Raw genomic sequence first — 15,301 nt, 5'->3', positions numbered from 1 at the left:
CAGGTTCAGAACAGTAAGTGCAGATAATAGAGGATGGTTTGCTGATGTTGAGGAAATTTCTACACGATAATCGATTAGAGTTGCCACTGTAACCAATTCCCTCTTTATTCAGCACACTCCTTTGAGATCCTAGTACAGCATCTAGGTTGGATCTTCCTAGGGTAAATTTAGAGAGAGTTTTCATCAAATACTCTATCTTTTCTAGCTGTCCTGGGCAGTGCTCACATCTGGACCTAGGATGCTTTTCAGATTTTTCTAATTTCTCCAAGCAAGTTATTAGATTCTTATTTTCCTCTTCTAACTGTTTTATCCTACCCTCAAGCCATTTAATCTCTCCTTTACGCTTGCTATTTGACTTTTGCAGTTTTGTAGCTTCCTTATGCAGTTCATTAAATGCATCAAGCAGTTCATAGTAATTATTTTCCTCATGTTCAGATGTGAAACTACTCACACTGCTTTTGGATGATTCTGCTTTAGCCATCAGACACGGATTATTTTCCTCTTCAGTGCTGTCATCAGATTCACTGGATGTGCTGGAATCATTTTCTTCCCAAGCAATGTAGGCTTTCTTTTTCTTCAGGTGCTTCTTTGTCTCATTTTTCTCTTCTAGTTTCTGCTTCATCTTCGGCATAGGGCAATCTGCCTTGATGTGTCCTGTCTTGCCACACTCATAGCAGGTTTGAGTTCCAGATCTGGACTGCTTCTTGTTTCCTGCATGACTGTTATTAGTTTTATTCTTATACTTCAGAAATTTTGAGAACTTTTTCACCATTAGTCTCAAGGCTTCACTGTCAGAGTTGTGATCATCATTAGAGTCATCTACAATTTCTGCTTTCTTCAATTTTACTGCAGATTTCACTGCACTTTTCAAGGCTATAGTGTGCCTCTTTTCTCCATCCTCTTCTTCCTTGAGTCTTCCAAGCTCTAATTCATGTTCCCTCAATTTTCCAAAGAGAGTGGCTATGCTCATGCTAGTGAGATCTCTAGATTCAGAAATTGCTGTCACTTTGGGCTGCCATGTCCTATTTAAGCTCTTCAAAATTTTGATATTGAGTTCCTCTTTGTCAAAGGTCTTGCCAAGAGCTAGGAGGTGATTTACTATATGTGTAAATCTTTTTTGCACATCACAAATGCTTTCTCCAGCCTTCATTCTGAACATCTCATACTCTTGAATGAGAGTATTCTTCCTTGCCCTTTTGACTTCATTCGTGCCCTCATGGGTGACCTCCAAAACATCCCACATCTCTTTGGCGGATTCACACACAGATACCCTGTAAAATTCATCCAAAGTTAGTGCAGAGGATATAATATTTTTGGCTCTAACATCATAGTGTGCCCTTTTATTTTCATCAAGAGTCCATTGTGAGAATTCTTTAAGAACAGTTTTGCCTTCCACAACTTTAATGGGTTGAAAAGGTCCATTAACTACAGCATCCCAGACCCCTTTGTCCACTGATTCAAGAAAAATTTTCATTCTAATTTTCCAAAAAGGGTAGTTTTCACCAGCAAACAGAGGTGGCCTGTTAATGGATGCCCCTTCAGCAAAGGTTTGAGATGTATTAGACATAACAGGATCTTTCTAATCGATTAGCGTGCGATTAACCAGCTCTGGTGCCAATTGTTAAAACAGATCTGTCCAATACTCTTAACCACAAAGGGATCTATGTTGATAAATGAGTTTCTCACTTGTTTAATGTGAATCTTGAAGGAGTCTTTAAGGTTTAAAGCTTAGTTAATCAATCACACAGTTCTGGATTAATGGACTGTTTTAAGACAATCAAGAAGAATTAAAAGAGATAAGAGGAATCAAAACACACAATTTATACTGGTTCGATTCAAGGCGAATCTACATCCAGTCTTCTCCTAAGTAATACACTTAGGAGGATTCCACTAAACACAAAGGTTCCAAGAATTACAAGCACACCTATGTAATTCTAACCCCAAAACCCAAGAACTTGATTCAACAATCAAGAACTTCCCCTAGGAGCAATGCATCCACACAATTGCACCTAGGTCCACACTTCAACCACTGAAGCTACTGTAATCAAAGATACAGAAAACAAAACAAGAAACGAAAACACCTAAATTGTGCAGATTTGACTTGATGCTTCTTGAATCAAGCAAGATCCATCATGGTAGAGTCAACCATCAATCATTCTTGGATCTGTGCTTGGGTTATTGCAGAATCTTCTGAAGCTCTTGTGTCTCTCAGATTGCTCTTTCCCAGATACAGACTGCGTGATCTTTCTCAAAAATTCCAGACCCAAAACAGATTACAAAACAGCTTTTATACAAAGGTTTTTGTTGTCACTAATTCAATTAGCTATTTACCTAATCGATTATCGTGAGTATATTTTCACTTACTTTGTACCATACTCACAGCTAATACATTAGTTAAAAAACTAATCATATGCAGAATTACACAGCAGGCCTGGAATACATTTGATAAAGAGAAGCTAATTGCCTAATGCATATCCTAACTGGACCAAGCTATGTTTTATCCTAGATCAGTAGACATCATCAAAACTGTTCTTCATTTATGGATGAAAGGCTCCCCCTTCCAACAGCCACTTGAATTGACAAAGGACCCGAGAATCGTGAATTATGGTAACTTCATCACAACTCAAGTTTGCACATCTACACATGTTACAGTGTATAAGAACTCTTCCTCATTTGCTTCTCACCACTTGATATCTTAATCTATGTGACTTAGATTATCAATAAAGCAAAGAGATATATGTTACAATGTCAATACTTAATGAACTACTCAAGCAATATTTCACACATCATCCCCCAATATATATAACCCCAAATTCATCAAAGTTCAATAAATATAGACAAGCATTGTAATAAAATATAACTTATTCAAATAAAACCACAAATCAATAAAATATAAAAAATAATATTCATTTTGCATTTAGAAAAACATACATGTTTAATCAATTAAAGAGATCAAAAATTTTTTTAGCTTGAGAGAAAATGTGCTCACTTGAATGAAATTGGGCATATGCAAGGATTGAGTTACAATGTTATTTTCGCACAAGTGAATATATGATGAAGGCAAAATCCTTTTGAACTCTAGTTTTGCTTGAGTGAAAAATCTTTGGTTTGAGCAAAAATGAGACCAAGAGTCATGTTTCAATCCATGTTCTATTTTTACTTAAGTAAAAATCTTATGCTTAAGAAAAAAAATATACGAAAAATCAGCCCTAACTATATAATTAAATTCAAACATCATTCTTCACTCATCAATATAATATTTTTGTTTCAATCTCAAGTTCGTCAAGTGACATCATTAGGGTCAATCATCGTATTTGAGGTATTGTCTGCTTTGGAACTTAAAACTTCGTCACAGTTTTGTCCTTAAAAGGCACTTTAAGGGGGGGGGGGGTATTTAAACTATCATTGGCCTTGACTCCTAAGTGATGTGGAACTATTGGATGTGTGACAAGCCCCCCAATTGAGGGCTAGGGAAGTTTTCATTTCCACAAACATTGCCAATGTTCCGATCCCAAGTTTGTCAAGTGACATCATTAGGGTCAATTACCGCATTCGAGTTATTGTCCATTTTGGAGCCTGAAACTCCAATGATTGAGGGAGGAATGAGTATTTAAACTGTAATTGATCTTGACTCCTAAACGATGTGTGACTATTAGGTGTACCAAAAAATTTTGTTTCAAATATCACAACTTAAGTTACTTTGCCTTAAAAATAGTAATCTAACAAAAAAAAAAAAACAACTTACAATAAGTTTAATTCATTCAACTATACAACTCTCCTCTCATACAAAACAACACACAATTATACACAGAAACTCAAAAATGTTATGACCACACACCACTTCCGCATCCAAATAATCTAACTTAAGTTTCTACAAAATTTATAAATAGTGTCATTTATCTACAATGTACGAAAACATAACAAATTTTTAGTATATAATAAAATAAGTTGAGTGAATCATTTTTTTCGATTGATTGAGATTGATAACAAAAACATAAGAAAAAAGAAAGAACAAATCATCTTTAAAGTAGATAAGAGCTTACTTTTGTTTGAAAATCTAATAGGGTAAAAATGATCCCTATAACCTCCCACTATCCCAAGGTGATCAAATTTTGAAAGAGATGATATATGGAAGATTTTTTTTAAAAAAGAAGGGAGAGAAGAGATATAAAAGAAAGAAGTTGAAAAAGAAAAAAGAAAGAGTATTATGGAGGGGCATGCATGGCACATAATAGAAAAACACTACATAATGAATAGTGATGATGGGAAATTGGAAATGTTTTCGTATTATAGATTTAATTAAGTTTTTAAGTCCTAATAAATTTAAGAATTTTTAATTAAGTTTCTATTAATTTTTCATAATCTACTTAAGAATTATATTTTTCAATTGTCTTTACCGTTTATTTTTCCTGATAACTAGACGATATGTATGTTAACCGAATTTCATAATCTTATGATCTTATATTTTACAATCGTACAATTTTATAATTTTTTCTAATTGAACTACAACTGCATTCACAACAACCCTACATTAGCTACCGCAAATGTTCCTCTTTGACACACCTTACTCTCATCAAACTTCTTCCTTCCACCATTGGAACCATGCTAAAACTTCAAGTGATTTCGATTATGGGATCCAGTTTAAATCCGTCTTTATCATCTAAAACTCACACTTGCTACGCATGAAACTCATATTCAATTCCTTCCCAAGGTTTTTCGTGCGTGCAAAATAAAAAATATGACCGTCTTTTAGAAGTTTTAGTATGTTAAAAAAATCACATTGTTTAGATATGATTTCACTCATAATTGACTCACATCTACGTTGTTGAAGACTTCTAACCTTTCTAAAACTCCTTTATCTTTCTCGAAAAGGTGTTAGAAAATTTTTTCGACCAAGATATTATAAATGATATTAATAAAAATTTATCAATTTATAAAATAACATATAATAAATAACAAACAGAAAATAATAAATTACAGATACTCAATTAAAAAAAATATAATTTTTGAATATTTAATAAATTACAAAACCAAATAATTATTATAAACGATGAATATGTTGTTAAAATATAAGGTTTAATGATAAATATGTTATTATTATAACGTGGATAAAAATTGTTACATACCCCCTTGTCAGTAAACAATACATAAAACAAAGTGTTTTTTGTATTTTTTTTGTATTTATTTTTGTTTTGTCTTTCTTTCTGCATTATGTGGATCTGTAGGGTTTACCTTTACGCCTTCATGATTTATTTGTCTTCTTCAGAGCAAATTTCATTTTCCATTCTAAATTGTTGTTGGTGTCTACAGAAACCTCTGCCAAGTTCCCCATTTGCCTGTTGTGCAGGGTATGTCCCTAACCTCGTATCTCTCATTTTTTTTCCCTTTATGCTTTTGGTACAATCATGTCATGCTCTCTTTTCTTCCTTCTTTCTCATATGCTATTCTAATTGGGTCATTTTGAATCCTTTTCATTTATTGATTATATCTATTTACTTATTTGTGTGTAGGTTTTAATGGGTGTGATTGATTTCTACAACTCAGCTGCTTTGTGCTGGGTAAAGTCCAACACCAATCTGAAGCAGCAAGTGGGGTTATCTCCAAAACCCATTTGTTCATTTGAGGGGAATCGGAGGAAGTTTGTGGCAATGGCTTCTACCATTCCTGTGGAGCAAGTCAACAATGGTCCTCTGCAGGTGACAGGTGACTCCTTCATCAGAGAGCATCTGAGGAAGTTGTCTCCTTATCAGCCCATTTTGCCCTTTGAGGTTTGTGTCTTCAAAAGCCAACTCCTTTTGATTTTGTTGGTTCTTCGTGACTATTCCAACAATGTTTAGTTTTCCTTATTTTTCTGGGCAATGTTTGAATTTTCTTGTCAAGATTTTGGTCTTGTCATTTGTTTCATATTTACTGTTTGTTTAGCTCCGGTAACGTACTTGTGTAGTTGTTACTTTAAAATTGAAGATAAATGTTTGTTTCTTCTTGTACCTTGTGGCATTGTTGATTCTTGGTCCATTATAGTATTTCTATTCTGTGAGAGGGGTTGCTTGCTTGCTTGCAAACGCTTTGCACTCAAATTGCAAGCTTTTTAACTTTAATTTTGTCTATCTGCTTGTCGTTAAGATACGGGTAGTTTGGCATTTGGCACTAATTTTTATAACATTTGCTATGGATCCCTGGCCATAGCACTTGTCTTTTGGTCGGAAAAACTGTTCCACCACTATGTTAGTTAGTTACAAAGGAGGCTTTCTGTTGTAGGTTTTATCTGCTCGTCTTGGACGGAAGCCTGAGGATATTGTCAAGTTGGATGCTAATGAAAATCCTTATGGTCCCCCTCCAGAGGTGAGTTTTTATTATATTTTTTAATGTCTGAAATTTGCATATTATTGTGTAAAAGTGGAAAATGATTATATGGTAATATGATGTTTAATAATGCCATGGCTATTGATTGTAATATTATCTTTTTCAATTTTTAAGCTTTGAATACTTTCTAAGCTATGCTCAAATGTATGCAAGCTAATTGCTGAACCTTACACCCTTTATTACACTTGAGTTGACACTATCAGAGGTTTGACAGGTCATGGAAGCCCTAGGATCCATAAAGTTCCCATATGTCTATCCTGATCCAGAGAGCCGCAGATTGCGTGCAGCCCTTGCCCAAGATTCTGGACTTGAAGCTGAATATATTCTTGCGGGATGTGGTGCAGATGAGCTTATTGATTTGATAATGCGGTTAGAACCTATACCTTTTCTATTTTAGATAAGCCTCAAATTCTTTTTCTATTTATGCTAGTTTTGGTAACAGATATGACAATCACCATGATACACTACAGTTGTGTGCTTGATCCTGGGGACAAGATTGTGGACTGTCCTCCAACCTTCACCATGTATGAATTTGACGCTGCAGTAAATGGAGCACTTGTTATCAAAGGTAAGAATAACATTATCAAGAGACAACTGCAAAATGTATTTTTTTTTTTTTAAAATGCACCGTTTTATACAATTCAAATGAAAAACTGATATCTGTAAAACTGATTGAACCTTAGACAGTAAGGGGTTTCTCGTGAAATCAATCATAGATCTTTAGCTTTTCAGTCTTGCCAGATTAAATTGTTCCTATCATGATGTGAATCCTTTTGTACTTGACCAATGTAAACAAATGGACGTAAATGATTTAACTTATTACTGATAATAATATGTCATGATCATAGTTAGATTATTGTTTTGTTAGTCTTGTCTAACAAAATGATCTTTGGTTTTATTGTTGATTCATCCCTTTTATTTATTTATATTATTCCTTGTCTTCCCTGCAGTCTATGATTTTCTTACTGTGTTTTGACCTTTTCTTATTATGCCATGTCAGATGTGCATAACCATCTGCATTATTTAAACTGCAGTTCCAAGGAAGCCAGACTTCAGCTTGAATGTTGAACAGATCGCAGAAGTTGTTAAACAAGAGAAGCCCAAATGCATATTTTTGACATCTCCAAATAATCCAGATGGGAGGTAACTGTTAATTATCCTTTCTTACGTCAAAGTGAATAGTTAGAAAATTAGGTGCCTATAGTTGTGTGGTAGTGCTTTCCTTTTCAGTTAATTTGTTCTTCTTGGAATTTACTGGAGGTCCTTGTGCACTTTTCTTTTCAACTGTGCTTTTCTTCAGTCAGTGCTTCCCTGTTATTATAGTGTAGTAGGCACCTTAGTGTTTTCTGTGGGCACCCCTAGTACGTCTGGATATAATGTACTTATGTTTTGGGTGACCAAAAACAAAATAGTGTGCAATATTGTAGTGTCCTATCAAAATTGTTCCACAATGAAGGCAGTATATTTCTTTTTCATCAATAATACGAAATCTGGATATAGTAGCTAAGACAGGAGATGATTGTTATCATTAATATGCTTGAAATTTTAGTTTCCTTTGTTTGCTTATGGTATTGTGTATATGGATCTAAATCTAACAATTTCATGGCAGCATAATTGATGATGATGTTCTCTTAAAAATACTCGACCTTCCCATATTGGTGATACTGGATGAAGCATACATTGAGTTTTCAGCAATTGAATCGAGGATGAGTTGGGTGAAGAAACATGAGAATTTGATTGTTCTTCGCACATTTAGCAAAAGAGCTGGTATTTTACTACTTTTTTTCTTTCCCTATTATACACAAGTAAACTTGAATATGAATTGATATATCATGTTGTTCCCTTATCGTGATGTTTCTTTTTTATTGTAAAACCTGTTCCCTTGTGTGATCTGATCAAAACTAATAATTTTTTTTTCAAGCTTCTTGTCTGAATGCTTAGACATGCATGCTTTAGTTGAAAAATTTGAGATTTATTGTTCTTTATTTTATGGGATGCAATATAATCTCTGCGGTTTCTTTTTGTTATGGAGAATTATATATGAAAAGGGTTAGAGCCGGGTGGATTTAGGTTAAATTCGACTTAACGAAAAATATGTTAACATGAAAGTTTTATTTGCTAAGATTACTATAGAAGCAATGGTGGGGGACAGGGTCAATGAATAATAATAGCAATTTCCGTTAAATATGACACCCATCGGGACTGTGATTGCAATTTTCATGGAAGCTGCAATGTGAAGCCGTTGTGTGGTAGTGGATCAGCACGGGTCCAGACTGGTGTAGTCCTACAACACCAGTAGCCGATATTCAACCATTGAATTTTAAGTTGAATATTTGTTTACTTAAGATTAAAACTGAAAAATGTATGATTAGGGGCTTAAGAGACCCTTCTGATGTTCCTGTATTTATAGATATGAAAAGGAGATACAAGAGGAAGATTAATCATCAAAAGTTAGAACTAGGTGCAGGGGTTATCCAACACTCAATCCCCAAACTTAGACATAATAATTAATTACCTAGGTGCATTAACTATTTCTACACTTCCCCTCAAGCTGGAGCATACAAATTGTATGTACCAAGCTTGGAACAAATAAACTCAATTCAAGGTCCCCTTAAGGACTTGGTCAACATATTTGCAATGTAGAAATAATTAGTGCACCTAGGTAATTATTATGTCTAAGTTAGGAGGTTGAGTGTTGGATAACCCCTGCACCTAGTTATAACTTTTGATGATTAATTTTCCTCTTGTACGTCCTTTTCATATCTATAAATAGAGGAACATGAGAAGGGTCTCTTAAGCCCTCTAATCATATATTTTTCAGTTTTAATCTTAAGTTGGTATCAGGTTCTGATCCTGGAACCTGTGCGTTATGGGCTTTTTCTAGAGAATGAAATAGCACTTGCAGTGGCCATTTCAGATCAAGGGGACAAAATACAGTGAGGATATGTGAAAACAGCAAGGGAAACCCTAAACCAGGGTGATTTCCACAAGGGTGGCTTCGGGACCTCACCCAAACAGGAATCTAAGGGGCTGAACAGAGAGAGGAAGCTCCGATGATTCCTATGGTGGTGGCGGGAAGGTGGCGCGTGAGGGACACAAGCCTGGTTCCAGTGGTCGCTGGACAAAACTGCAACGGCAGATGGCGGCAAACCAACAGAGAATAGTGGCTGAAAATTTTGGTCAGTTAAAAAGAGCAGTGGGTAGCTTGCTGGATAACCGCAGACAGTGGTAACTAGTGATGGACTACCATGGACAACGGTGACTAATGGTGGTGGACAGGATGATAGAAACTAGTGTGGGATTGACCAGCCCTGATACCAACTTAAGATTAAAACTGAAAAATATATGATTAGAGGGCTTAAGAGACCCTTCTCATGTTGCTCTATTTATAGATATGAAAGGAGATACAAGAGGAAGATTAATCATCAAAAGTTATAACTAGGTGCAAGGGTTATCCAACACCCAACCTCCTAACTTAGACATAATAATTACCTAGGTGCACTAACTATTTCTACATGTTTATAGCATTGTATAGTAGTAAATTGACTTGGACACCAATATTTTGCAAAAGCAAGCTGGAGTAGCAACAAATAAGGGGGTATTTGATGATTGTTAAAATTAGGAGTTTTTAGGTGTAGAGGGAGGAAGAGAGTTAATTGAAACACAGTTGATATTAACTGAGATGTATTATATTGTGTTGATGTATTCATAATCCTAATATTAATTAGGGAAAATGTTTGAGATCCTACATCGATCGGAGATATAGTCAAATAATAGTATATAAGTAGGCGCAAACCGGTTTTATGAGTAGAATTAGGTTTACAAACCACTTTATTAGATGGTAGCAGAGTCTATCCTGACAAGGTTTGTAGGTCTATTGTGTCACCTGCTATTGAACCACTATTAGACAGCTTACAAATGTTTAGTTCCACGCATGAGATGCCCAATCCTTAGTGTGAGAAGTTATATAGGAGATTCCACATCAGCTCTAGATATAACTAAATTATAGTATATACACTCCACTTTCTAGGAGAAACAAGTCATGAGATAAACAAACAAGATAAGCAACAATCCTAGGAGATTATGTGAAATAGGAAAACTACTCCCAATGGATAATTTAAGAAATTTTAAATTATAAGATATATTTAAATATTCTAACACCTCTCTAGCCACAACTTTCTGAGCTTTGAGCTTCTTATATGCATACCATTTGAGAAAATCAAATAATATAATTTTATGATTGTAGAATGGTGGGATCAAGACGATTTGTCGGGGAAGCTGCATGGCCAGGATGATTTTCTAGGATAGCCATGTTGAGGCCAGGCTGATTTTTCTGGGAAAGTCATGGGGCTAGGGTGATTCCTCTGCAATCTTGCACTGCATGATTTGAACCAAAGAGGGAAAATTTGAGTATGAGATCAACAAGGAGAGCGAATAAAAGGTACCAAACTGTGGTGAAAAACATGAGAAAGGGGTCACAAGCCAGAAATTCACAAACCATGTTCAGATTTGGGTCAGGAGGGCTGCACAAATCTGGCAATGGTGAGATCAACTGAAGCATGACCAAGGTATACACTTGCTGCTGCACATGGAAAATACTGACAGCAGGGTATTGTCTATGCGTGAACTCTGCTCCGCCTGGGCATGATAAGAACGATCTAGATCTGGCAGGGGATGGTTGGAAATGTAGCCAAAAAATCTGACTAGTGAACAGTGGCAAATGATGTTGAAAAAAGTCACAGATGGCAAAATAGATTTTTGAACTTGTCACATTGATGAGATGGTAGTTGGCGATTGGTAACAGTGTTCAAAAACTACTTGAAAGTGGATTAAATCGCAACTGGAAATTATCTTAAAACATGTCAGTTGAAGATCTGAAATCAAAGAAGATTGGATAGAAGCTCTTTATGACACTGGTTGGAGTGAACAAGAGCCAAAGTAGTTGTATTTAGTCTATGTAGTAGGATATAGGATTGGAAAGGGAAGCAGAATGTTTATGATTTACCTGGATGACTTTCAGTTGGTAAATGTTTTGTAGACCTCAATTCTTGGGAGCAAAGCTGAATAACCAACAACAACACTCTACAAATGAAATTTTCTTTGTAAATTTTCAGTTTATGGATTAGATACTAATTTTCAATATGTTTCTCAAATTAGTATGTGCAAAATCCTGTTACTGATGGTTAGTTACTAATTAACTTGGGGTCCTTGTCCTAATAATGTAAACCTTTCATATTCATAATTTTCAAATTGTCTCAGGTTTAGCTGGACTTCGAGTAGGATACGGAGCTTTTCCTTTGAGTATAATTGAGTTTCTTTGGAGAGCAAAGCAGCCATATAATGTATCTGTTGCTGCTGAAATTTCTGCATGTGCAGCATTGCAAAATCCTACCTATCTAGAGGTTTTTCTTTTGTACCTTTGCATATAACACATGTATGTTATGTTAATTGGTTATAGGAGTTTAAAAGTCCTTAACACAATTGTATCCAGCACTGTCATATCACATCTATAAGCATACTGGGTGCAATTACAAGATATGCAAAATACTAAAGTACCCTGCATCTTTTATTACATGTTATTATTCTCAAGACAAATGAAAGCTAATGTGTCAGTCCTAACATACAGAATGTAAAAAATGCTTTGCTGAAAGAAAGAGGGAGGCTTTATGACCTTTTGAAGGAAGTTCCATTCCTTCGGCCATTTCCAAGCCATTCTAATTTCATTCTTTGTGAGGTTACATCTGGAAAGGATGCAAAGAAGCTAAAGGTAAATCTTCCTTTCCTTATCTCTGTACATATAAACTTTTTCTTTCTTTATTTATTTATTTTTTCTTATAAATGGTTGGTACAATTATTGTTTGGTGCAAATTTTGATACTTCATTTCAGTTTGGTATTTGATTTGACTGACATCTTTTCTGTCCCCCAAAATGACCATTCTGATCTCCTTATGATAATAATCACTTTAAGAATAGTAGTGGATAATATGTTGTGAAGAATAGTTATTTTAATAAAGCTTTTTGCTAACTGAGATTTTCTGATGATTGATGAAATAAACCCTACTTCCACAGTATAATTGGCATGCTTTTTATTGTGTTTATTCATTCTATCATGAGAAGTGTTCATCCAAAGCACAATTTAGAATTATGCTGGATGCAGTACATCAGATGGTACCAAGAATTAATCACCCTCAAAAATCTACATTATATAAGAAGAATCATAGAACTAATTATGATCAAAAGCTAGTTGAAACAACTCCTCGTAAAACCAGTTTTTTTTTTTAAGAATGTTTTTTTAATTGTGAACAAACATGAATCAACTTCTCTGCTTTTTTTAAAGAAAAAACTAACCACTAAATTATTTTATACTAGAATCACTTTTTTTAATCTTAAACAAACTAATTGTAGGGTCTGTTTGGACCCATTTTTGCATAACCACGTTTAGGAAAGTTAAAAAGAAAAAAATAAAAATGTCTCAATAAACTAAAGTTAGCTCATGCACAAGTTAAAAGCAAACTTTAGCTTCGAATAATGTTATTCTTTTCTTGAAGTGTTCATACAGAATCTTGTCTAAACATATAGAGACTAGGTTGTGAGACTCAAGTTATTTAACAATAATTTCAACCGATATTGAAGAATGTAGAGCCTTTTGTTTCAACTTTTCCCAAACACCTATTGCAAATTTGATTCCAACTGTGAGACATTATTTTTATGTGCATAGGAGGACCTCGCACAAATGGGTGTGATGATTCGTCACTATGACAAGAAAGAGCTGAAAGGGTACGTTCGTGTAACTGTTGGTAAGCCTGAACAAACAGATGCACTCATGAAGTGTCTCAAGAAACTGTCGTAGTAGCAAAATTTTAATGAAATAAACACTGTAACAAGTACTGCATAAGTGTAATTGCTGAACTCCCCTTAGCTAACATTATATAGAGCCTCCAAAATTAGAAAAAAAGTATGTTAATTTTGGAGGGTAAGTGAACTCAGCTTGATATGTTATTGGCTTAAATGGACCATAATAAAGATTGTGTTTTGCAATTTGTTGAAGTTGCATAATTTGTATGTTTTTATTTAAGATCCATTTATGCTACGCCTTTCTTTGTCTTTTTTTTTTTATTTTTTATTTCTGGGTCAACAACCATTGTTCTGATGTCAGACCTACAATTGTTTCAAGTTCAGATTGTTTACTTGAGTTTTAGGTATTGTTCCTCTGTTGTACCTTCTAAAATATACTTGGAAATATTAGTTTTGATGTTTTAAATTATATTATAAACTCTTTTAATATATCAATATTAGTGTAATTTGAAGTCGATGAGAATCAAATTCAAAGACGTCTATTTTTTATTCACTGTTAACTATGACTGATTAGTTCTTCAGCTAACAAATCTCTTTCTACACCCATTTTAAATTGAAAAAAGAAAATTTCAAAATTACTCTTATGTGGACATTTTATTCTAGTGTTTTTATATTTTGAAATGTCTATTTTCGAATGCATGTTTTATATTTCAGAATCTTTGTTGCATGTTGTATTTATACAAATTAGAATACATTTAAGAATGATCATTTTAAAATATAAGATTAAAATACTTTTTTGTCCCAATTTTCGTCAAGTTTTTTCAAATAAGTCTTAATTTTGGTTGTGTTCAAATAGGTTCTAATTTTCGTCAATTTTGTTCAATTGGGTCTTTTTTTGCTAACACCGTTTAAATCATTAATGGCCATGAATAGTGACTGCCACGTGTCATTTTGTGGTTTTTTTGAATTTTTTTTATTATTTTTATTTTTTGAATTTTTTTTAATTTTTTTAAATTTTGTTAATTTTTTTTAAATGTACACGTGTCCTAGGAGTGTGCCACGTGTCACTTCGTGGTTTTTTTGAATTTTTTTTAAAAAAATTTTTGAATTTTTTTTAAATTTTTTGAATTTTTTTTAAATGTCCACGTGTCAACCCAGTAGTGTGCCACGTGGTACACTCCTGGGTTGACACGTGTACATTTTAAAAAAATTTAAAAAAATAAAAAAATAAAAAAATAAAAGAAAATTCAAAAAAACCACGAAATGACACGTGGCAGTCACTGTTCATGACCGTTAATGATTTAAACAGTATTAGCAAAAAAAGATCCAATTGAACATAATTGACGAAAATTGGGACCTATTTGAACACAACCAAAATTAGAACTTATTTAAAAGAACTTGATGAAAATTGGGACAAAAAGGTATTTTAACCAAAATATAAATATGTATGTAGTTCCAAAATGATTATTGAGGAATATAAACAATATGCACTGAATTTCGTAAGGGTTATTCTGAAATATTAAAGTAGTTTTGAATGATCATTCAAGAGCATAAACAATAAGCATTCAATTATGGAATGGTCATGTTGGAAAATGTATGTATTTTGGAACGACCGTTATGAAATTTAAAAGAAAAACATTGTGGGATAATGAGAAAATTGTGAAATGAACAATTTGAACTACAAAAAGTTACATTTTTGAATGATCATTCTAAAATGTAAACTATATATTTCAAAATAATAATTTTTGAATAAAAAAATATTACAAAGTATAAGAATCGTTCATTTCAAAATCAATGTTTTGGAATATATATAATATATCCAATTTCAGAATTGTTATTTTGAATATAAAAAAGTGCATTTAGAATCACCACCATTAATGTTCTAAACATAGGGTGGATTAATGAATTTGTTAATTTATAGCAACTTTATATTATTTCAGAACTGAATTTTCAAAATATGTGCAAGTTACATTCTGATTTCGCTGGCAATCCAAAGCATCAATTCATATTTGTAAGACGAAAATTATTGGGGGTGTAGAAAGTCTTAATATGAAATATCAATACAGGAAAATTAAATGGCAAACTATTTTCATGATGCAACTTGAATGATTTAAGTGTGATAATTGTTAAACGAAACTTGAAT

The 15,301-nt window shown here is 33.6% G+C and overlaps 1 protein-coding gene across 1 annotated transcript; it reads left to right on the top strand.

The window, feature by feature from the left end:
* Nucleotides 1–5,195: 5,195 nt before the first annotated feature.
* On the top strand, nucleotides 5,196–13,419 carry LOC114182268 (histidinol-phosphate aminotransferase, chloroplastic-like). The gene is made up of 10 exons (XM_028069098.1): nucleotides 5,196–5,348; nucleotides 5,511–5,768; nucleotides 6,259–6,342; nucleotides 6,578–6,732; nucleotides 6,834–6,931; nucleotides 7,398–7,506; nucleotides 7,973–8,130; nucleotides 11,623–11,765; nucleotides 11,990–12,130; nucleotides 13,082–13,419. The coding sequence occupies exons 2-10, from the start codon at nucleotides 5,517–5,519 to the stop codon at nucleotides 13,211–13,213; spliced, it is 1,272 nt and encodes a 423-aa protein (XP_027924899.1). The 5' UTR covers nucleotides 5,196–5,348; nucleotides 5,511–5,516; the 3' UTR covers nucleotides 13,214–13,419.
* Nucleotides 13,420–15,301: the final 1,882 nt, after the last annotated feature.

This window comes from Vigna unguiculata, chromosome 4 (assembly GCF_004118075.2).
Source record: "Vigna unguiculata cultivar IT97K-499-35 chromosome 4, ASM411807v1, whole genome shotgun sequence".
Lineage (NCBI taxonomy): Eukaryota > Viridiplantae > Streptophyta > Magnoliopsida > Fabales > Fabaceae > Vigna > Vigna unguiculata.
The sequence above is the reverse complement of the archived record's forward strand: the minus strand, read 5'-3'. Positions and strand labels throughout refer to the sequence as shown.